The 24,396-nt window shown below is 45.7% G+C and overlaps 2 protein-coding genes across 8 annotated transcripts in view; both read left to right on the top strand.

The window, feature by feature from the left end:
* The window catches only part of AUTS2 (activator of transcription and developmental regulator AUTS2), an 821,199-nt gene that overhangs the window by 442,236 nt on the left and 354,567 nt on the right, over positions 1 to 24,396 (top strand). The window lies entirely within an intron of this gene.
* LOC125445903 (ER lumen protein-retaining receptor 2-like) lies at positions 1,712 to 20,529 on the top strand. The gene is given in 5 exon segments (XM_048519336.1): positions 1,712 to 1,753; positions 1,851 to 2,465; positions 8,827 to 8,843; positions 9,974 to 9,980; positions 20,371 to 20,529. Coding segments are annotated over 5 exon segments (840 nt in total).

Here is a 24,396-nt window from a genome sequence, read left to right as displayed (position 1 = left end):
ATGATCAAGGGATGCCTAGCTGCTTCCTGTCCTCCCTTTGACGGGTAGTGAAGAGGCATCAGGGCATGATGAAAAAGTACCTTGCTGCTTCCTGTCTCTGTCATCTAGATGGTGAAAGGAAGGACTTCAAAACTGGATCCAAATCCATTAAAGGGACTGGGTTCCTGGAGTCTTTTAAAGCTTTATCTGTATCTGGACATAATGGAGGAATGCCTGGCTTCTTTTCAAGGCTGGATCTGGGCAAAATGGGGGGATGCCCAGTTGCTTCCTGTCATCTCTCTGGTAGAAATTGGAAGCGGGACTTTGAAACGTGTCCCAAGCGTAATAGAAGGGTCCCTGGCTTCCTCCTGTCATCCTTCTCATGGCCTCATTGATGACAGCTGGAGATGAAAAAATGCATTGAATGACCAAAAAAGAGAATATCCTTTTTGTATCATTTGACATGACAATAAAACTATTGAATAAATTAGCAAAGCTCAAAAGATAAACCTACTTTCACTATAACTAGATCCTTGGGAATATTGGCCCTCAATCAGAAGAAAAACCTGGGTCTGGTTCTCTGAATATGGGCATATTCTATTATGTGGACAACCCTAATGGTAACCTAGTAGCTTATACAAGGGCAAGTATGGATAATTCCATGATGATAGCTGCTGTTTTATCTTATCAATCAGTTAGTCATGACAGAACTTCCAGATTCTGGGACAGGTGTTAATGGGACAGGTGTGGTTTGTGGGTTCCACTTGCAGGCTTCCTGAGCATCTGATTGGTTGCTGTGGTAAATGGGAGGTGGGATTCATTTATTTATCTGGAAAGTTGTATTCTACCTGTCAAGACTGCTGGAGGTGACTCATAGCTAAAACAATGAAACAAAACTGACCAAGTCAAATAAAAAAGTCGGTGAAAACATTGCATATCTATAAAAACTTGTCATGCCCAATAAAAAAACCCAAGTCACTAAAACAAGCCAAGTTAATAAAATTAAATTATACCAGAAGGGGTCAATAGAAACAAGGGAGGGCATAAATGCACATAAAACAAACAGAACAGTCTCGGATAATATTGACAAAACAGTCCCAGCTAGTTATAGCTAACCCAATCTAGCCCAATCTTTTAGATCTTGGAAGCAAAGTAGGCTTGGCCCTGCCTTGTACTTGGATGGAAGACCACCAAGGAAGTCCAGTGTGGATATGTGAAGGCAGGCAATGGCAGACCATCCCTCTTAGTCGTTTGCCTAGAAAACCCTACACGGTTGCTGTGATATAACTGCACTTTCCACCACAAAACAGTCCCCAGCATAACAGCCGGCCATAAAGCTGCTTAAAAAGATAAGATGCTTTAGTTAAAAGCCTGAGTAAAAAGAAATGGTGCCTCAAAGGAAAGGAAAATATGTAGCAAGCAAGCCTCGAGGGGCAGGGAGAATATTGCAAAGGAGAGGAGCCACCACTGAAAAAGCCCAGGCGGCGGTAGTGGCGGCGGCGGCGGCGGCGGTAGTGGTGGTTTATTGCATTTCATAGACCACCCAATCCCCAAAGGGCTCTGGGCAGTGTACAATAAGCAATCAATACACAATAAAATACAAATCATGAACAATAATCCCTTAAAACACACTAGCAGCATTATCATAAAACTTATAACTATTAATATCATCATTAATAACAGTGGTAATCGATCAGTAGCTTCCGATCTTAAGGCCGGGAGGGGACCAGCGATGCCAGCAACAGAGATGGAAGATAAGGCAGTGCCAGAGATGGTATAAGGTGCATCACACTAAACTGTTCAAACCCGGCGCATTCTAAAACCTGGTCTTGGACCATGTAGCTCAGTGCCATCTTTGGTTGGCTCCCCAGTGCTACTTCTCCCTAGTCCTCCTTCACTGCTGCCTTGAACATCTGCTGCCTCACCAGGCAGCCATCTTCTGCCACTTGGCGGCCATCATCATTCTGCTTCTCAAGATCTGGAAGACCAGCTCGTGGCTCTTTGCACTGGTTTTCACAACTCATTACCTGGATCTCTTCACTTCATTCACTTCATTCTATAACACTTTTATGAAGCTTATCTACATTGCTTGCTCATATGCCACAGTCTACCTGATCTACGTGAAATTTAAGGCTACCTATGGTGGCAACCACAATACGTTCAGGGTGGAGATTCTTGTGGTTCCAGTTGGTGGGTTGTCATTCCTCATCAATCATAGTTTCTCTCCTCTAGACATCTTGTGGACCGTTTCCATCTACCTGGAGTAGGTTGTTATCTTCCCTCAGCTTTTCAAGATCAGTAAAACTGGGGAAGCAGAGACCATCGCCACCCATTACCTTTTCCTTTTGGGGCTGTATTGTACCTTGTGCCTTGTCAACTGGATCTGGCACTACTCCTTTGAGGGATTCTTCAACCTCATAGCTATTGTGGCTGGCGAGGTCCAGACCATTCTGTACTGTGACTTCTTCTATTTGTGTGTTACGAAGGTTGTCTTTCAAGTACTTGAAAGGATATGTTTCTTCTCAGTATGAGCAAACAGTTCACAGAAAAGCATCTGTTCTGTCATGTACCTGGATAAGGTCAGCTTCTTGTACTTCATAATCTTAGGTAAAGGTGGTCTGTTCTTGAGACAGAAGGCAGTATGGGTATTGCCAGATCTCATCAGATGTCAGAAGCTAAGTGGGGTTGGTACTTGGAAGGAAGACCTCCAAAGGAGAATCCTGCAGAGGAAGGCAATGGCAAACAGCCTTTGTTTATCATTTGCCTTGAAACCCCCTTGCTGGGGTCACCATATGGCGGCTGACACTTGAAAGCACTTTACACACATACACCTGTCTGCTCTCCTCACTAGACAAAAAGATGCATCTTTCCAGAATCATCACATTCCTTCCATAGCAACCACATGGAGCCTGTAATTATGCAGCGCAGACAGCATGCAGGTGAAATATCTGAGGGTAATAACGTGTGACTTGTTACTTGCCGAACTGCCTTATTAAGCCTTTAAAAAGGGCAAATGACACAGAAGTGATATTTGGAGACCAAAGTGAGAACTTTTGTTCACTTTGTCAATCTTCCGTATTCCTTCTGTAAGTTTGTCGCCATGGTATTATTTTGTTAGCAAAGCAAGTTTTGGGATTGCTGTGCTACTATTTTCTTTAATGTAGTTCTGTGGTTGCTGCCACCAGTTATTTTTATGTTCATTTAGTACATTTGTATCCCACGCTTTATTCAAGGAGATCAGGGCAGCTTGCTTCATTCTTTCCTCTGCCATTGTATACCTATGAAACAGAGGCGTAGCGCCAAGTGGGCAGCCGAGGGGGTACGTGACGCACCGGGTGCACGCTCCTGTGGGGGCAGGGCAGGGGTGGGATGTTCCGGGGGCAGATGGGGGCTTGGAGGGAAGCAGGATGCATGCGTGCACTGGGTGCAGTTTCCCCTCACTCTGTCCCTGCTATGAAATCTTGTTAAGTAAATTATGCTAAGAGATCATGACTGGCTGAGGGTCACCTGGTGAGCTTCACACCAGACAGGGGATTTGAACCTGGGCCTTCCAGATCTTGCTCCAACACTTCAAGCAGTACATCACAATGGCGTGTCGTCTCAGCCACTGTAATTACACCCTCAAGGCTCAGGCTTCTGGTTTTGTTGGCAGCGTGGTGTAGTGGTTAAGAACAGGTGGACTGCAATCTGGAGAACCGGACTTGATTCCCCACTCCTCCACATGAGCGGCGGACTCTTATCTGGTGAGCTGGATTTGTTTCCCCACTCCTATACATGAAGCCTGCTAAGTGTCCTTGGGCTAGTCAAAGTTCTCTCAGAACTCACTCAGCTCCACCTACTTTACAGAGTGTCTGTTATGGGGGGAGGAAGGGGAAAGGAATTCGTAAGCCAGGCTCCTTACAGGAGAGAGAGGCAGGATATAAACCCAAAACTGTTTTCTCCATCTTCATATGTTGTCATTGCCTCTGCCTGAAGGCTCTTGAATTTCCGTGGTGATATAACATTGCCTTGAAACCCTTACCTTTGGAGAGCAGATCCTTTTTGCAATAGATTTATTAGCTGTGCTAAAGCAAAGAGGGGAGGGAGGAGAGGAGAGGAGAGGGACGGGAAACGAACAGAAGGAAGATGGAGCAGTGGGAGGGGAAGGGAGAGGGAAGACAAGGGAAGGATGAATGAAGACAAATGGTGGGGCGATATGACTGGGAGGGAGGAAACAGAGACCAGAATTTCTTACGAGCACGTCGAAAACTGGGGCCTGGGGGATGGCTTTCTGCAGAAAGTGGTGTAAATCAATGAGGAGGAAATTAATAGGGCAATTGTGCAAATGGAGCGGACTCATTTAAGGTGCGCACAATCCATCACGGATGATTTAGAGAGACGCCCACAGGGCACACCTCACCGTCCACAGAAGAAGGGAGGATGCTGACGCTTCAGAACACGGGGGGCCAAAGAACAAAGCGAGGCACCTGAGCACGGCAAGGAGGGCGTCAGGAGAAACATGAAGCAGGGATGCTGCACGGGAACCACGGATTGGAACGTTTCTGTTGGGTGTCTCAGAATCCGTGTTACAATCCATGCAATTCTGGATTTAGAAATATTGTATCTGCGCCATAGGGCTGGAAGAGTTGCCTGCTTGTTAGATCCCTTGTTATTTCTCATACGTTCTGCTGGGGAGCCTCTGCACTTTTGTTCACAATGCTGATTTGGATATACATTGTTTATGGAACCCACACGAGTTACCATCTATTATTCCAGAGTAGTTCTGTAACGAGAATATATCACAATATTGGTGATATGTATCCAGTTGTCCTTTCAGTACTAACCCCAAATTGCTTGGGATGTCCACAGAAAACGGGCAAAAAGAACACGCCTTGAGTCATGTTCTTCAATGGGGACAACTCAGATAGGTATGCTTAGTTTGGTGAAGAGAAGGTTAAAAGGTGACATGATAGCCATGTTTGGATGTTTGAAGGGATGTCAAATATCTAAATGTTTTGATATTTGAAGGGGTGTTTATTTAGGACTAATAAAAGGAAACACTTCTTCACACAACGGGTGATTGGTGTTTGGAATATGCTGCCACAGGAGGTGGTGATGGCCACTAACCTGGATAGCTTTAAAAGGGCTTGGACAGATTGATGGAGGAGAAGTCGATCTATGGCTACCAATCTTGATCCTCCTTGATTGCAAATGCCTTAGCAGACCAGGTGCTCAGGAGCAGCAGCAGCAGAAGGCCATTGCTTTCACATCCTGCACGTGAGCTCCCATAGGCACCTGGTGGGCCACTGCGAGTAGCAGAGTGCTGGACTAGATGGACTCTGGTCTGATCCAGCAGGCTAGTTCTTATGTTCTTATGTTCTTATGTTGGTGAGGGAGCAAGCTTGTTTTCTGCTGCTCCAGAGACTAGGACCAGAAGTAATGGGTTCAAGGGGAAGGAAAAGAGATTCCACCTAAACATCAGGAAAAACTTCCTGACAGTAAGGGCTGTTCGACAGTGGAATGAACTATCTCAGAGTCTCCTTCTTTGGAGGTTTTTTAAGAGAAGCTGGATGGTCATCTGTCAGGAGTGCTCTGATTGTGTGTTCCTGCATTGCAGGGGGTTGGATTTGAATGGCCCTTGGGGTCTCTTCCAACTCCATGATTCTATGATTCTAGGAATGTCTTATGGGGGAAATTCCTACTGGAGAGGAGGCATTCCCAGTGCAACGAGGCAGCCATTTCCTCCCACAAAATGCACAGTGTAAGGTACAATGTGCACACATGAGTATGTGCACGTAACTCCTCAGCTGCAAAAATGTCACAGTTCCGTGGCCTTTTTTTATGTAACAGGCCAATTGTGCAAATCGGCCACCTTGGTCATACTTCACAATGAGCAAAGGATAGAGATATTTAAACAATAAATGTAAATCGCATTAAAATTAATGGACAGATGTTGCCCTCTGGGACCATTCCGTTTGCACAGAGTAGATATTCTGGCTGCTGTGCGTTTTGGAAACCTGCACCACACAACTACCATATTGTGAACAGGGCAACACATGGATTTTCCATGGAGGTGCAGTTTCCATTTGATCCAACATGAGAGAGTTTGACTTTATAAAGGGGACACCGGCCTACCCAACCAGATCAACTCACAGTGGAGTGACAGATATCACAGCCAGATCAGTACTTTCCTTAATGAACTGAGAGGGCTCCCTGCTGAAGCAGCAGTGGCGTAGGAGGTTAAGAGCTTGTGTATCTAATCTGGAGGAACCGGGTTTGATTCCCCGCTCTGCTGCCTGAGCTGTGGAGGCTTATCTGGGGAATTCAGATTAGCCTGTGCACTCCCACACATGCCAGCTGGGTGACCTTGGGCTAGTCACAGTTCTTCTGAGCTCTCTCAGCCTCACCTACCTCACAGGGTGTTCGTTGTGAGGGGGGGGAAGGGCAAGGAGATTGTAAGCCCCTTAGAGTCTCCTACAGGAGAGAAAGGGGGATATAAATCCAAACTTTCTTTTCAAACTCTCTGAAAAATGGATATCCTTTTGCTCTTTCCCCCCCTCTCCTTATCACCACAAAGGTCCAAGACTATAGGATAGAAAACTTTTATTAGTTTTTTTTAAATATTACTATATCTTCAAAGTGTGGTGCTTGTGTCAATAAAGGTTGACTTACTGACTGGCAGCCCCATTCAAAGGGTGGGGGGAACAAATCCTCTAGTGGGAGTGATGCGGGGCCCCACTGACAGATTTTGCTCTTCCTGGGGCACTTGCCCAGTGGAGGGGTGAATCCACTGCCAGTCAGCCACCATGGTCTTCCCTGGCAGTGGGATGCGGCACCGGATGTGGTGCCCATGTCTCTGCACCACTGTTGTGGGGGGCAGGCCGGGGACAAGGCCGGGGGAGGACCCAACGTTAGCCAGCTTCCTCCCAGCCATTTCCCTCATTGTGCCAGCATGGGGCTGCCCCTCTATCAAAGAAGCTGCAGCCCTCACTATGCAAGACCTGAGCAAGACTGTTAACAATGGGGTATTTTGTAGGACTTTGATTCATAGGGTCACCATGAATGACTTGCCAGCACTTACATGAGAACGTAAGAAAGATCAGACCAGAGTCCATCTAGTCCAGCACTCTGCTACTCGCAGTGGCCCACCAGATACCTTTGGGAGCTCACATGCAGGATGTGAAAGCAATGGCCTGCTGCTGCCGCTGCTGCTGCTGCTCCTGAGCACCTGGTCTGCTAAGGCATTTGCAATCTCACATCAAGGAGGATCAAGATTGGGAGCCATAGATCGACTTCATCAATCTGTCCAAGCCCCTTTTAAAGCTATCCAGGTTAGTGGCCATCCCCACCTCCTGTGGCAGCAGATTCCAAACACCAATCATGCGTTGTGTGAACAAATGTTTCCTTTTATTAGTCCTAATTCTTCCCCCCAGCATATTCAATGGATGCCCCCTGGTTCTAGTATTGTGAGAAAGAGAAAAATTTATCTCTGTTAACAGTTAACACACACCTATGCATTTCCATTCTTGTGAGACGGTGATTTCACCAATCATTAATGGCCACTCAACAAGTACTATCCAGCAGTGTCCAAACCTACCTCTGTGTATCTGTCATATCTTCCCCCATTGCAGAAACGTCCCATGAAGTGGCTGCAGATTCCAGCTGCTGAATTGTGGGTAGGGATATTCAGAGCACTGGTTACGCCCTTAACTTTGAGTCCTGATTTTTCAGGGCTATGTGCTCTGGCCCCAGGCTCAAACCAAGTAGGTTGCCTTCACAAGAGAAAGAAGAACATCTTGGACAATTGCTCTGGCCTTTGAGATTTTTCATAAAACATTAGGCAGAGTGCCAGATGGCCAAATCAATAAAACAATGCCCTTTTAACCCCCAGGGCTCTCTTCATGAGACAGAATTCCAGAAGAAGAAAAAGTTGCATAAGGCACACTGCATGAGTAGCTGTGGTTGCCATGCTGGCAGGGGGTGATGAGAATTGTAGTCCATGAACATCTGGAGTGCCATAGGTTTGCCACCACTGTTCTGGAAGGTGCCCTCCCATGCAAGTGATATGGACTCAGTGCCAGCATCACAAAATTGGGCCATAGTATTCCTAGGTAGGGGCTGCTGGGGGGGGGGTGCAGGAGGAAGGAAAGATGAAGTCAGAGAAGCAGAGGAAGGAAGGAAGGAAGGAAGGAAGGAAGGAAGGAAGGAAGGAAGGAAGGAAGGAAGGAAGGAAGGAAGGAAGGAAGGAAGGAAGGAAGGAAGGAAGGAAGGAAGGAAGGAAGGAAGGAAGGAAGGAAGGAAGGAAGGAAGAGGGAAAGACTGTGGACGCTTTCAGGAAAGTGAAAGAGGAACTAGAGGGGATGGGGGAATAAGATTCTGCCCTTCCCCCAGAAATCCTTGTGGATTCCCACTTGTAATGCTGACATTAGCTCACAAATATAATTGAAAAGTATGCCCACTTTGTACCCGGAAAGGAGGGAAGTCAGGCCAGGGCAACCAGTGGCCACTCAGCTTGCCACTCTGTGCTCAGAGGTGCAACCAGAGGTACTTACTCTGAGGAGACATGGGCTCAAGGGTGACTTTTCTGCCCTGGAAAAAAAATCATGGGCAGCCGGAGAGCAGTGGAGGCTGGATGCCCAGGATGCAGACCTGGTGCTCCCGAGAGCCTGTCCTGGCCTCCTGGCACCGGCCGCTCACCCCACCCTGCAGGCAGGAGAGCAAGCAGGCAGGTGTCTTGGGTGTCTTTGAAGAGAATGAAGGGGAAAGAGTGGGAAGGGATCCTCAATCCCTTTTTGGACTCCTTTGCCCTGTCAGGACTGCAGCAGCTGTGTGTGACGTGAGCATGGGCCCTTGAGCATATACAGAGAGCTGTTAAGGGGGAAGAGGTTGGGGGGGTGGAGTTTGAGAACTTGCCCCAGGCACCATTTTCTATAGATGATGGGAGAAGGGAGAACCATACGCCACCTGGAGTTGTCTGGAGGAAGAATAAGATGGCAATGAGCGAATACCTTTAAATTCAGACATTCCGATGAAGAGAGATGTTTGTCTCACAAAAAGAAACAAAAGTGGGAACATTATCTTTCTTCTAGTTAGACAAGCTCACATAGAACATCACCTGTTCTTTGGCTGGAACTCGAGGAATGGTGGATCAACAGCCAAACGGCGTCTGCTAAAGATTCAAGCCTTCTTTCCATTTTTAAGTAGGTCAGTTTAAATGCATAGTTTATGCTGCACAAAATGGTCTTTAAAACAGAAAAGGAAAAAATGATGATATTGCACCAGAGCTTTAAAACCTACCCATAAATAAGATTTATGCAATCCCGTCAGTGCCTTTTCCTCTCTGTTTGTGTGCAAAGTCATAGATTCACTGAGGGTGAGGAGGACAGCAATTATAATTTATTATGCCATAATTGTTACCTAAATGTTTTTGAATAAGCAAAAATCACATCTGTTTAGGAGGAAGTTTTGCACCAAGAGAATTCCCCTTGAAACAGAGGCTGTGTTCTCAAATTCTGTAACTGTACACATAAAACAATGTATTTATTTCCCCACTGAGTCCATTACATTCCCAAGTCAAACGGCATCCTCTTTTTCCCTTCCCATATTAAAGCCTTTGATTTAATGGAGGTTTTAACTACTAGTTCTTTGGGGAATTTTCAGTAGGCTCTGCACAGATTAGGTTATTGGAAAGTATAGTTATTTGCTTGTAAAGTGGCAGTTTCGTGTCAAAATTGATTTTCTCTGGTGCTGCAGCGGTAAGACAGATAAGCCTCTGCTTTGCATCCAAAATAACATGATCTCCCAGCTTGGATAGTTTTCAGCTTTTCTTCCCAGTGTCAGAGTTTCGTTGACAGCCTGATTTTCAAAGCGGGAGGCATAACAGAATTATAGTGTAATGGGAGTGCAGTTGTGACCTCCTCGGGCCTTGTAGCCTTTGACCAGAGAGGTTATGATGTTGGACGGGGAGGTGGGAGACCCAAGGGTTCAAATCCCGACTCTGCCATGAAATTTGCAGGGTGACCGTAAGTCGGTCACAAGGTTGGTATAAGAATAAAAAGTAGAAGGGAGAACTATATACCGTATATACTCGTGTATAAGTCGACCCGTGTATAAGTCGAGGCACCTAATTTTTCCACCAAAAACTGGGAAAACTTGTGTATAAGCAGCCCTTGGCTGCTCTGATGTTTCCTTGCAGAGCATTCACCTGCTTTTGGGATTTCCTTGCTTGCAAGCAAGGAAACTCCACAGCAGGTGGGGGCAGGGAAGAGCCAGGGTGCCTGCTACCCACCGGATCGCTCCCCCCCCCCTGCCGCCACCTCCCGGATCTCCAAAGCAGATTGCTTAAGCAATCTTTGGAGCATTGCCCTTTTAAGAAAATCCTAGAGACACCCTGCCCCAGCGGCAGCTTCCCTGAAGCCAGGCCTCAGAGCTAGCCGGGAAAAGAAAAAAATGATGAGTGAGTGAGTGAGGGGGACACCAGGCGGTGGCGGGCACAGTGGGTGGCTCACATATAAGTCGAGGACGGCTTTTTCGGCACAAAAAATGTGCTGAAAAAGTTGACTTATACGCGAGTATATACGGTATGTCATTCTGTGCTCCTAAGAGGATGATTGTAGAATGAACTAGAGAGGAAGGGAGACCTTACTGTTTGGTATATTTGGTTAATATAGAAGAGTTTGCCCAGTCCCAAGTGCGGTAAAAAAGAAGAAGTAAATTGCAGAAGGTAAAACTTACTTTGATTCGAGTAAATTCGATTCATTTGGTGCAGTTGAAGGAAAGATAGAAATCCTTATTATTTATTTATTTATTTATATTTATAACCCACCCTCTCCTGTAAGGAGGTGGGACACCCAACAGCCCAGGAGATTTCTTTGGGTTTCTTGGGGAGCACAGATTCCTTAGTGGGGTACAATGCTACAGAGTCCACCCTCCGAAGCATTCATTTTCTCTTGGGAAATCAGTCTTTTGTAGGCTGGAGATGAGCTGCAATTCTGGGGGGTCCCCAGACTTCACACCTGGAGGCTAAGTGTCCTGTTAAAGTGGGAACATTCCTAGAAATTGCCCTGCATTTTCTGCTGGCCCTTTATAAAACAACATGTGCAATTGGAAGGGGGGGGGGGAGAATATTCATCAGCACAATGCTGGTACCTCACCCTCTAATTTCTGCCAGCAGTTTTCACCTATGGTTGGCAACCCTATTCATACCATCTATGTAGGCAGAGACATATATAGGAAAAATGTAGCCCGGTGCAAAATCTGAGTTTTCCGCCCTCCCGTATGGGCAGCTGCCCTCCCCCACCACGACCAAACAATTTTTTTGCAAAAGAGGTCTTGAAGTCAGTATATGGACCCTGGGGGGGAGGAGGAGGGGTGTGTGGGCGATTTTCCGCCCCCACATATCTAAATGGCTGCTGCCTGGGAACATTTGGCCCCTTATGTGGGCCTATGTTCTTTTTGAGTTCAAATCCCACCCCTGAGCAGAAGGGGACATTCAGCAAAAATGCTGGCTGATTATGGAGCATGGCAAGAGATTGTTCTCAGTAAGCACTGTTTTAAAAGAGCTTTGTGATTCAGCAAGAAACTGTCTTATTTTTACAGTCGTTAACCTGTTGCCGTTCCATCACAGGGACTTAGCAATGAGCTAGGCTGAAAGACAAAGCTAAAAATGAATAGATATTTTTGTTCAAGTGGGTAGCTGTGTTGGTCTGAATCAGCAGGGGGGGGGGGGAAGTCCAATAGCACCTCTAAGATCAACAAAGTTCTAGATTTGGTATAAGCTTTTGTTTGTTATTTGTTTGCATATTCTAAGTTTTCCTCTGGAATTTCCTGGGGTATGTTTTTTCTTATTGAAGCGCAGAGGTTGTGATGTTCTAAAACCCAATAGTTTCCTTCCCTTTTATCCCTGAGTTTTGCCCTCCCCACTAAAAACAAAAAACAAAACCTGGATTGTTCTGTTTCCAGATTTAGAGCGTTCTGCGTCTTTCCCTCCCCTTATCCCTTTAGCTCAGCTGGCCTTGCTCAGTTCTCCCGCACAGCTAACAGAATTGTTGTCACAAGTTCCCAAGAGATTAATGTATTTACTGAGTTCTATAAGGCATTGTACCAATCAATGTTAACTGTCTCTGACAGAGACATAAAGGATCTATTAAATTAGATCCGAGGCCCTATTAAATTACTCGGCGAGAATCGGCAGGACTCACCTTATCTGGGACAGAAATTAATGCATGTTATTAGAGCCTTGTGTTTAAGGGACATGCTCGGAAGGAGCAGGCAGTCTTACACAATGGAGTGTGTGGGGGGGGGGGGGCGGGGGAGATAGCATTGGAGGAAATAGAAAATAGCCAACAGTCTCTGCTGTTGCCACTACGTTGCCTCAGCCAATCAACAGTGATTTCTCTAATGTCATTGAACAGGAGAGATCTCCTGCAGCCACCCACCCACCCTCCAGTTCTCCCTTACTAATCAGATTAGCGACAAATAAAATTAAACCATTAAGGCAATTAAGTAATTCTTAGTTAACAGTTGATCAGTCGGTTGCATGCAAATGTTCTCTTTGCTTTTTCCCCCTATTAAACGGGCTGATCAAAAGCAATCTAGGAATCATTAGCTCCTTGAGAAAGGAGTGGTTTCACTGGCTCCTGCTTTCTTTGCCTTGAATCATTTGGAGCTGGTTTGTTGCAAGTGAGAGTCTGCATTACCCTGTCTCTTGGACACTAACCTCCTTCCTTCCTTCCTTCCTTCCTTCCTTCCTTCCTTCCTTCCTTCCTTCCTTCCTTCCTTCCTTCCTTCCTTCCTTCCTTCCTTCCGTCCGTCCGTCCGTCCGTCCGTCCGTCCGTCCGTCCTTCCTTCCTTCCTTCCTTCCTTCCTTCCTTCCTTCCTTCCTTCCTTCCTTCCATCCATCCATCCATCCATCCACCCATTCTTCCATTCTTCCTTCCTTCCTTCCTTCCTTCCTTCCTTCCTTCCTTCCTTCCTTCCTTCCTTCCATCCATTCTTCCTTCCTTCCTTCCTTCCTTCCTTCCTTCCATCCTTCCTTCCTTCCTTCCATCCTTCCTTCCTTCCTTCCTTCCTTCCTTCCTTCCTTCCTTCCTTCCTTCCTTCCTTCCTTCCTTCCTTCCTTCCTTCCTTCCTTCCTTCCTTCCTTCCTTCCTTCCTTCCTTCCTTCCTTCCTTCCTTCCTTCCTTCCTTCCTTCTATTTTTATACCACTCTTCCCCTTCTGGGTTCAGGGCAGTTTCCAGCCTTCATAAATATGAAATATTAAAAATGAATACAAATATAGATACAAAATTTTAAATGTAAAAATTTACCAGTTATCTCTAATCATACTGTATGCCTCATCTTCCTAAAAACTACATATTTCAGATTGGGCCAGTAATAATACCCTGGCCTTTATTTATTGTTGTATTTACAATCTACCCTTTCCATGTGGCTCAGGGCCTCTTACAATTTTAAATATACAGAATAGAGGGGAAGCCCATTTACTGTCTCTTCCCTGCAGCTGAAACTCCATTAAAATCTTTTTGCAAATAAAACAACCTTACAGAGTTGTCTACAATGTTTGGCAGCACAGTGGTACCCCTCTCCTCCTGAGGGAGCTCGTTCCACAAGGTGGGGTCTGCTGAGACATGGGCCTTCCCCCTGTCAGTGGCTACTGCACTCAAAGGTTTCCCAGAACTTGGTCAGATAAACTCAGGGATTACAACTTGTCCCACACACCTCCAGTTTTTCAGGGATTGCATGAAATTCTTGAGACCTTTAAAAATGGCCTCTAGTGATGCATGCACCTCCGTTAATGTTCAAAACTAGATGTGTAGAATCTCCTTAGACACTGAGAGCCCATTTAGGATACTCAGCTAAAAATGAACTCTTTCTAAGTGTTTTATTAATTTGCGTTTTTTGGGTGTTCATCGGTAGCCCTTATAACCAGTAGCCCAATGACGATATGAAACCTGGGTTGTCATAACTACTGTGGACAGTGAAAAACATGACTTATGAGCAGTTGCCTCTATTGTGTCCTCTTCTGGGTGGATGTTTTAATGGATGGAACATTTCAAAGAAGAAGAGGAAAAGGGGGAGGAGGAGATTGAATTTATATCCCTTCCCTTTCTCTCCTGTAAGGGGTTTAACAATCTCCTTTCCCTTCCCCCCCTCACAACAAACACCCTGTGAGGTAGGTGGAGCTGAGAGAGCTCCGAAGAGCTGTGACTAGCCCAAGGTCACCCAGCTGGCATGTGTTGGAGTGCACAGGCTAATCTAGTTCCCCAGATAAGCCTCCACAGCTCAAGTGACAGAGCGGGGAATCAAACCTGGTTCCCCAGATTAGAGTGCACCTGCTCTTAACCACTACACCACGCTGGCTCTCGAGCATAAAAGGGATGAGAATTCTAGCGTGCGTTAATCCTGATGTTTTCCAATGGATTGTGTCCATGGTTGTCAGCTTTCAGGTGAAGCCTGGACATGCCCTAGAATTGCCACTAATCTCCGGACTAGAGAGATCTGTTTCCCATGAGAAAACAGCTGCTTTGGAGGGTGGATTCCATGACCCTGAAGCCTCTCCCCTCTCCAAACACTGCCTTCCCCAGCATCCACCTCTAAATTGTAGGGGTTTTGAGATCAGGTGGGATCCATCCATAACCAAATTTCATATTTAGCAGAGTAATGTAACCAAACCAAACAGAACCAGCACATGGTGAGATTTTATAGAAAATGATTCTTTACTGAATAATACTGGCTAGGGTGGAACATAATAAACAACTTCTCTAAATAAGCTGCATTTTCACTACACTGTGCCAAGAGCAAGAGAGATCGGGAGTAAAAGTGAATGGGGGAACATAGAGCACTAACTTTTACCCAGAAAGCTCACCCTTTCTGTGTACGTGACACAAGGCACTTCTCCATCAATATTCAACAGTCAAATGAGCATTTTACTAATTCTTCCAGAGACGCCAAGGCTCATTCCGCACATGCAGGATAATGCACTTTCAAACCACTTTCACAACTGCAAGTGGATTTTGCCATTCCGCACAGCTTCAAAGAGCACTGAAAGCAGTTTGAAAGTGCATTATTCTGCATGTGCGGAATGAGTCTTACATTCTACAAAGTGTTATAAACTCCCTGCCTATTTCTTACAAGGGAATTTAACTGATCTGGTTCCATGCAAACAAATAGCAAGTTAACTCTTTCGTGACTGAGGGGCTGGCACCCACAAAATCCAACACAAATCTCCAGGAATTCCCCAACACATACTTGGCAACCCTAATTACGTCTCATACCCGCTGGTGATTGGAGCCAAAGTTCACATTCTAGCCGTGAGGCTCCCGATTTTGTGAAAATGTGAGTTCAGTCATTTTGCTAATGGAGATCAGGTGGGATCCATTTGCTACCTTTCCGCCCCAAAATGTACACCCACGGGAAAGTGCTCTTGACACTTGCAGATGGCGAAGTTTAATTTTGGAAGCAACATTTAACTTCTCACCTTTGGAAAGAACCCTAATGAACAGACCTGGCCGAGTCAGCAGATGGCACAGAAACAAATTGTTTAAATCCATGCCGGATAATCTGCTGGCCTTTTCAATCAATCAGCAACTGGTAATCTGGAAGGTTTAGACATATCATCCCATTAAGGTTAATACCGGCTTATTCATTGCAGCTATATGTGGGGGGGAAGGCATCAATAGAGAGACACTCAGTGGTTGGCCTTAATAACACACATACACACAGATTTATAAGGATTGCTTTACACGTTGTGGACATCTCCTTTGAGAGCCGGCATGGTTTAGTGGTTAAGAGCGGCCGACTCTAATCCTTAATAAAATTACAAAGTCCTTGAGGAAAAAAAAGGCAACTCCGAACCAAAATGTGCTCATGCCAAAAAGAAAAAAGAAAACTAAATAGCCAGCTGAACCATTCATCTCAAGACAATATCACGCTTTGACCAGCTACCTACCACACAAGCTACTTGAGAAATCTTCGTGGAGGGGCACCAAGTCACAGCATAAAAAGCTGTCTCATAGGAAGTTGGATCATGGGGCCATCCAGTTTATTCTTGTCTCCTCTGACAGGCAGTAGCTGTCCAGAGAACTTTTCCACACTGGCTACCTGAAGTCTTGTAAAGGGGGCCATAAGGCACTGAAACAGGTATCCTCTGTATATCCAAAGCATGCTTTTTACTACTTTATTTTTTTAATGTGATTCCCCATCCCTACATCCAGCATAGCTGGTATTTAAATTCCTGAGAAAATCAGCTTTTGTTATTTTCCCAGCAAAACCTGTAATCCTCAAGGCCATGGAAATGGTGGTGGTGGGCCCCTTTGAGTCACCTACAGGAGAGAAAGGGGGATATAAATCCAACATTAATTCCCTCAGTCAGCATAAAAGTTGAAGGTTAACCAGAAGTACTTTTTGAAAATAATTTTAAAAAAACCATAATATGCCAGCACTCATTCATAAGGTTTCTCCAGTTTCCTCCTCCCTCTGCCTGTGTCCCCATCATGGTGTTCCTGAGGGTTCACTCTTTCTCTGGTTGTGTGGAGTGGGTCCAGAACATAGGGATCAGAACTTGGAAGAGTCCCCCCAAAAGGTTCCAGTACTCAGTACTGGAGTATGAGAGTACCATCACACAAATAAAGCCCTGGTCAGAATCAGTGAGGGAGTTTCCTTTCTAGGAATCTGAACAGAAGTGCCCAGAATCTGAACAGAAGTGCCCAGAAGTGCCACAGACCAGGTGATCGGGAGCAACAGCCGCAGAAGGCCATTGCGTTCACATCCTACATGTGAGCTCCCAAAGGCACCTGGTGGGCCACTGCGAGTAGCAGAGAGCTGGACTAGATGGACTTTGGTCTGATCCAGCTGGCTTGTTCTTATGTTCTTATGTTCTTATTAGTATGTAGTTCGGTTACTTCTCCCTGTCCTGAGCTACCTGAGGTTACAATGAGCCTGTGCTAAACCTATGTGCCAAATGGCAGGACTATCCAGATGCACACCATGAACCCATTAAGAATCCCCTTTCCTGTTCCAAACCACAGCAAACCGAGTCTTCTGCCCAGTTCGTCCCTCCCCTGGCCACCCGTGTGTCATTACCATGCGGTGTTTCTGTAATAACGCTGCCAAATCAAGTTAGCAGTTTATTTAGACATGTCAGGGCAGAGGCTTCCGGCCGGCGGGCGGTTTTGTTGAACGGTCTCCTAGGCAAACAAAAGGGGCCCTACCATTGATCTTGCAGACCCTCCCTGTCCTTAGAACCTCCACGAGGCAATGTTTTCAAGCACGTGGAGCTGTGTACCCTTTTCATTTTCTTGTCTAAGTTATTGCCGTTAAGCTCGTGCTGTTGGCTCCAAGCTGCGAACCTCATGTGCCGGGAATGCCTTCCTTTTTTAAAAAAAAAATCCCCTGTGGCTTCTCCCTGACACTTAGTGGGCCAAGAATTAATCAACTGATGTTCTCCTCCTTTGCCATCAGCATTGAAATATGACAGGATGGCTGGGACCTGGTTATCACTTCTGTCCCCACCTCCCTGCTCACCGAATGCGCCCTCTTCCAATAATAGATGCTGCTGCTGCCCAGCCACATGCTTGCATTTCCAAACACAGTGGACACCCCACCATCCCCCCCCCCACACACACACACACACAATTCTCTGAATTACTAGCAGGTGATAAATAGCTCCTGCTTTCCACTCCATTTCACAAGGCACAGCTTCTTCCTGGGCCCCAGGAGGGGCCTGACCTTTCAGTCAATGCCTTTTGCAGCCCCCCCCTCTCCCTGGGGGGCCTCCAGGGAGCAGTAATGGACTCACGTTAATTGCCTGTTGAAGGACAGAAGCAGTTCCTCGCAGGATGATTGGTGATCCCCTTGGGGATACAGCTGTCCTGGTCAGTGGGAAAGACTGATCTCTCCGGCGCACACACGCAAACATGCAGGGTCAATCCATCTCGCTGAAGCGGCGCTCACAGATAATCAATGCTCCGGCTTTAGCGGTTTCCTGCACTTTGATTCTGTTTGCTGACACTGTGGCTCAGAGGTTGGGGAGGGGAGGATGAGGGAGGGATGATACATTCTAATCCTCTTGTGGGCCGCAGTTGTTTAGACCAAAGATATCCCACAGAACACGGCATAATCCCAAAGATTTATAAAGTCAACCTTCCATCCCTTTGCGGCACAAAAGAATATCTTTTATTTGCTGATTAGAGTCCCAGCTACTTATGACTTGAGCAAGGGGAGAGCAAGATAAATGCACACCTCTGTATTGGTAGGAGAAATAGAATGTTAGTAATAGTATTGTGGGGAGGGGAGGTGGCGTGATGTAGCTTGATTTCACCAGACCTCGGAAGCAAAGCAGGGGCGGTGTGTGGAAGGGAGACCACCAAGGAAAACTCTGCAGAGGAAAGCAATGCAAACCCTTTCTGCATCTCGTTTCCCTTGAAAGCCCTTTGCTAGGTTCATGTTAAGTCAGCTGTGGCTTGAAGACACACCACACACACACACACACACACACACACACACACGATAATTTTGTGGGTTAGGTTCCAAATTAGAAGTACAAAAACACCCACATTCAGCACCGTTGCTCATCACTTTAGGCCATTACAATTCATACTACACCATCAAAACTGCATTCTGTAAGCAGACAATGAAGGTGGCATGCCTTTGTGGATTGACCTGGGAGTAAAACCTATTGGCTGTTACTTCTGACAAATGTGCAGAAGGACCAGACAGTTTTCTAATGCTCTACACTCTGGTACGATCCATACATGTAGCAGATTTTTCTGCATCGTGAACACTTGCATTACGCTGAGGTCCCTCTATGTCTGAAGAAGAGTTTGGATTTATACCCCACCTTTCTCTCCTGTAAGGAGACTCAAGATGGTTTGCAAGCTCCTTTCCTCTCCCCACAACAGACACCTTGCGAGGTAGGTGGGGCTGAGAGAGTTCCAAAGAACTGTGACTAGCCCAAGGTCACCCAGCAGGAATGTAGGAGTGCAGAAACACATCTGGTTCACCAGAGAAGCCTCTGCCGCTCAGGTGGAGGAGTGGGGAATCAAACCCGGTTCTCCAGATTAGAATCCACCTGCTCTTAATCACTACACCACACTGGCTCACCATGTCTGGAAGAGGATCTTTCTTCAAGATGGTGCTGTCTAGAATATCTATGGTGAAATGTAAGCTGGTGCAATCAAACAACTAAATAATGTTCTTATTACAGCTTGGGGTGGGCGGGTTTCTCTCTTCCTGTCTGCTATTGATAAAAAGCAGTAACTGGCTACAGTCTGAAACATTTTTTCAACCATTCTGCAAAACTGCTGTAAAGCAACTTTAAGCTCTAACTGGAAGGGTTTTGCCATAAAACATACCGCTGAAGAACATAGCAACAGGTCCCATATTTGTTTTGAGATGGAAATGAAAGTCTGAAGTAGATATGTTTGAAAACCTATCAGTTCAGCTTACGCCCTTCTCATCAGTCACAAGCAGGGAGCTGATTATTCAGTGGGCTATTTGGATGTTTCTGTTTCATGCTTATGACCGTTTTCATGAGAAGACTTTTTCATCGCCACCATTGCCCTGTGTCTGCCTCTGCCTCCAGTTTTAGAAAGGCACATAGAAAAATGGGGACAACTGCAATTTGGAAAAAAAAGTAGTTGAAACATACTACTTAGTGCTTCGACATGCCTTCAGTGTCTGCCCATGATCCTCACAAATCTTTCAGTCCGTTCTTGGAGTCATTTATTAAACAGGTACCACTGACTGCATTGGCACAAAAAGCAGTCAATTCAATCAAGCTGATGTCAGTTAGTCCACAGACATGAGTTACAAGAGATTCCATGCTTTATACAAGTTGATCGATTTAATGAGTTATGACTCCCAGGAGGTACTGCTGCTTCTCCAGTAAATGAGATGGTTTAGATCTTGAACTGGGCAAAAGTAATTTGGAACTGCTTCAGTGGGAGAGAGCAAGGTATTAAGAAGAAGAAGAAGAAGAAGAAGAAGAAGAAGAAGAAGAAGAAGAAGAAGAAGAAGAAGAAGAAGAAGAAGAAGAAGAAGAAGAAGAAGAAGAAGAAGAAGAAGAAGCAGCAGCAGCAGCAGCAGCAGCAGCAGCAGCAGCAGCAGCAGCAGTAGTTTGGATTTCTCTCCCCACAACTGACACCTTGTGAGGTAGGTGGGGCAGAGAGAGTTCTGAGATAACTGTGACTGGCCCAAGGGCACCCAGCAGGCTTCCTGTGGAGGAACAGGGAAGCAAACTGGGTTCACTAGATAAGAGTCTGCTCACTACACCACGCTGTGTGTCTATCGCACAGGTATAAATCTTAAGCATATGGTACTATGCTTGTGATGAATTTTGCCAGAGTGTATTGATGTGAACAAATCGGGAGCTACAGCCCTTACCCCACACTGCTTTTTTTCAATGCTGCTCCCAGGATCTGCAGCATGGCCTTTTTTTGGGTGGTTCCTTTTCACTGTCTGGAGAGCTGGTTGGAGCCCCCGTTATGAATAACCGAAGGAATGTGGACAAGATGCTCCCACCTAGCAGTGAAGTTTGTGCCAAAGTTTTCAGCACACATCGCCTGAAGCTCTAACTGCCACTGTTTCACTGAGCAGTGCCAAACAAATTAATACCTCTCAGTCTCATCTGAAGAACGGAAATGGTTATGGAAATGGAAGGGATGCTAGAGCTGAAGTTTGTAATGCCCCTTGCACATTACAAAAAAAAGGGGGGGGGGAAGCTAAACAAGCTGTTATTTTTAAAGAATGATTGGGAAAAAAATATTCACAGGACCTGTCAAAGCCTGTCCTTTTTTATAATTTATGAATCTGAGACCGCAGTGTCAGAATTCCTCGCATGGCTTGTGTAAAACACTCCCAGCATGCACTGGGAAATGGTCATTGTTACCAAGGCAACAGCCAACACATTTCTATGACAATGTGTTTGGCTATGCACACAACCATTGTGGAACACCACCAGAGAGAATTGGGAGCTTAATTGGCAATGCATTTGCAGTCAAGGATGTGTTAAAGGCATTTTCCTGTATTTATTAGCTGCCCCCCTTTTTTTCCCCCTGCACCCGGGATACATAACTTGAGGCTGAATTTAAATTTGAGCAGAAGAGAATGTTAGACCTTGTTTTACCAGCTTACAAACCAATTAAGTGTTTCCAGACAGACAGGGGAAGTAGGAGCTTTCTGCTCCCTCCCCCCCTTCGGCTCCCCGCACACACCCCGCGACTTGCCTTTTCCCTTCCAATGAGATTAAATAAAATGGATGGCAGTGTTGTGAAAACGGAAATCGGGCCAGAAGAAGGAGCTGTGTTCACAAGCTGTTTTTGTGGCATCCCATAATTAGAGGCAGAACGGCTGGAGGCTGGCCAGGCAGAGACACAAAATGAAGATTTGAGGCTGTTTGAAAGAAACAGCAGCGGAGCAGATCTTTGGACAGCATCTAGCCTCTCTCGGCGCTCAGCCCGAGGACTCGGCCAATTTTTTTTTTCTGGGTGAATATTTTTTAATGGGCGAAGGGAGCTGGAAGGAATCCCACAGGTATTCCAGAACACAGAAGAAGAAGAAGAAGAAGAAGAAGAAGAAGAAGAAGAAGAAGAAGAAGAAGAAGAAGAAGAAGAAGAAGAAGAAGAAGAAGAAACAGAAACAGAAACAGAAAAAAGAGGAGGAGGAGTTTGGATTTATATCCCCCCTTTCTCTCCTGCAAGGAGACTCAAAGGGGCTTACAAACTCCTTTCCCTCCCCCCCTCACAACAAACACCCTGTGAAATAGGTGGGGCTGAGAGAGCTCCGAGAAGTTGTGACTAGCCCAAGGTCACCCAGCTGGCGTGTGTTGGGAGTGTACAGGCTATTCTGAATTCCCCAGATAAGCCTCCACAGCTCAGGCGGCAGAGCGGGGAATCAAACCCAGTTCCTCCAGATTAGATACACGAGCTCTTAACCTCCTACGCCACTGCTGCTCCTCATTGCTCCACACCCTCATTGTGATTTATTCAGACTCATTGGGGTACTCTGGTGGAGTACAATTTACCCCAGCAGGGTTAACAAATATACCTTAATTTCAGTTTAAGGAAAACCTAATGTATCGAGATGGCTTCGCCAGAACCAGTATGGTTTAGTAATAAGCATTATAGATTAGGAACTAGAAGATTTGGGGCCGAATGCTGACTTAGTCATGAACCTCATCAGGTGACCATGTGGCTTACTCCCTCCTTCAGTGTTAATCAACTTTCTAGTTTGCATGAATGAAAGCTGTACCAGCATGGAAAATCCCCAGGTTGTCCAGTTCTGGTAAGATGGTGACCTCAGGTATCAGATGTGTCACAGGGACCCTGAATGATCCCAATGCTTGTGATTGGCAGGCTCCCAGTTGACATGGATAGAGTGTCTGCACAGCTATTTTGTATTTTGATTTATTTATCTATGGGTATTTTTACCCTGCCTTATACAGAGGTCTTTAGGCTCCTCACAGTAAAGTTAGAATGATAAAACAATAAAAAGGTCATAAATGAAACAGTAACAATAAAACAGGATGATAAAAACATCATAAAAATTAACCCCAACCCCCACTCCCCCCCCCCTCAAACCAACAGCTATAGCAGGGGCTTCCAGGGAGGTTAGCCAAATGCCCTGCTGAAGAGAAATATATGCATGTAAATGAGTTCTCCATAACTAGTTTATGTTTGCTTCTCAAGGAGATTTTTCCAGCACTGTCTTGGCAAATCCCAGGAGATTTAGAGAGCAATTCCTGGGGAGGGCGGAGCTTAGGGAGGATGTGGTGTAATTTCCGGTCGATCCTCTAGGAATTTCCCCTTATCTTTATGGTGAAAAGCACGGACAGATTCCTAGAGCATCTCCGTTGAGTCCATTTTTTTGGTAGAGCTTTGCATGTTGATGTTTCCAGTTTTGGCCATGGCAACTTCGATTAAAAAGATGAGGTAACCGTTGAAATCAAAGTCTTCTACCTGGTATCCTGGTGAGCTGCTGCCAATTAAAGTATACAGGCAGATTCATATGTCTGTCCATATGTTGTGAGGCCTTGTTACAAATGATCTGCCTTGTATTTTTAACTATTATCCGTTATTTAAAATAAGTGTCAAGGATCACTAAATAAATTCTGTGCAGATTACCATTTCTTATGCTTTGGATGGAGCAGTCTTCTAGGGCCGTTTCCCCACTTACCGTTTGCTGCGCGCTACTGCCCCCAAATAGCACGTGGTCCAGCGGTGCTCCCCACGAGTCCGGGCGGCGACAACGCAGCCGCCCTGACTCTGCGCTCCAACGTCCCTTCAGCGCGCGTCATTTCTGACGCTGGAAGAAACGGCATCTTCTGACTGCCCCGCACAGAGCGCGGGGCAGTGGGGAACACAACCCCGCACCGGAAATCGCTCACGCTGGGAGTGGCGCGCAGGAAATCGTAAGTGGGGAAAGGCCCTAGGTTTCATTTATAAGGAAGACTCTTGTGAGCCATGATTACCGGTTCTCATTCTTGCAATTTTGACTCCCAAATGCCTTTTTCAAGTTTGTTCCTACCTTGTTTGACCTAAGCCTGTTGTTCTTTTTAGCGTGTGTGTTTCCATGAACCAAGTTTTTTTTTTTCATAAATTTCATAAATTTTACTTATTTCTCAAGGGGGAAAAAAAGGATAAAACACCTAGACACATAGTGAGTTAGTTGCACGTCGATTTATGTTATTCTGTTGTTTACTTATTTTAAGCATTTGTCTCCAACTCTGCTGCTAGCAAACTGCCTCCTGGGGTGGCTAACAACTTGCTAAAAGCAATTAAAATTGTAATAATAAAATATGAATCAATATGAAACAGCGGGGGGAAAACAGGACTCCCACAGCACGAAAACATTAAAACCACCAGCTGATAATGAAATACAATCATGCCAGACTTAAAATCCAATAAATATGACAGTTTGTGGGGCTGAGATGGGGGGTGGATGGGAACCAAATAAAAAAAGGTCATCTGGGAAAATTAATAGATCATTCCCGCAGGACTGGGAAGATAGCCCAGCACCTGGCAAGCAACCAAGGAGCGATTCCAGAGGGATAGCTATGTTAGTCCATGGCCGCTCAGATAACAACAGAGGCCCTTTGCACAAAGACAAAATAAAACATTGTAAGGCAGGAAACTAAAGCATTTCCTCCAGGAGTTCCACACAGTTGTTTCCCCAAAACGTTTTGAAGATGTTCCCCCTCAAAACATTTTATTCGAATCCAGTTATTTAGTGATCTCCCCCCCCCACCACCACCACAACGCTTTCAAAATATCTCCTGCTTACCAGTGTGGAGAAACAGGAAATGTTTTATTTCTCCTGCCCGAATTTGAACCTCTGTGCCCCCTTCAACTCTGGTACTTTAGCTTTTCTGCCATCTGCCATTTTTCTGCTGCTTCATAGATTCTCTGGCTGATCACCATTTCTTTGTGAGTGACTATCTTTGG

This window comes from Sphaerodactylus townsendi, linkage group LG16, assembly GCF_021028975.2.
Source record: "Sphaerodactylus townsendi isolate TG3544 linkage group LG16, MPM_Stown_v2.3, whole genome shotgun sequence".
In the NCBI taxonomy this organism is placed as follows: domain Eukaryota; kingdom Metazoa; phylum Chordata; class Lepidosauria; order Squamata; family Sphaerodactylidae; genus Sphaerodactylus; species Sphaerodactylus townsendi.
This window is presented reverse-complemented; position numbering and strand designations above follow the sequence as displayed.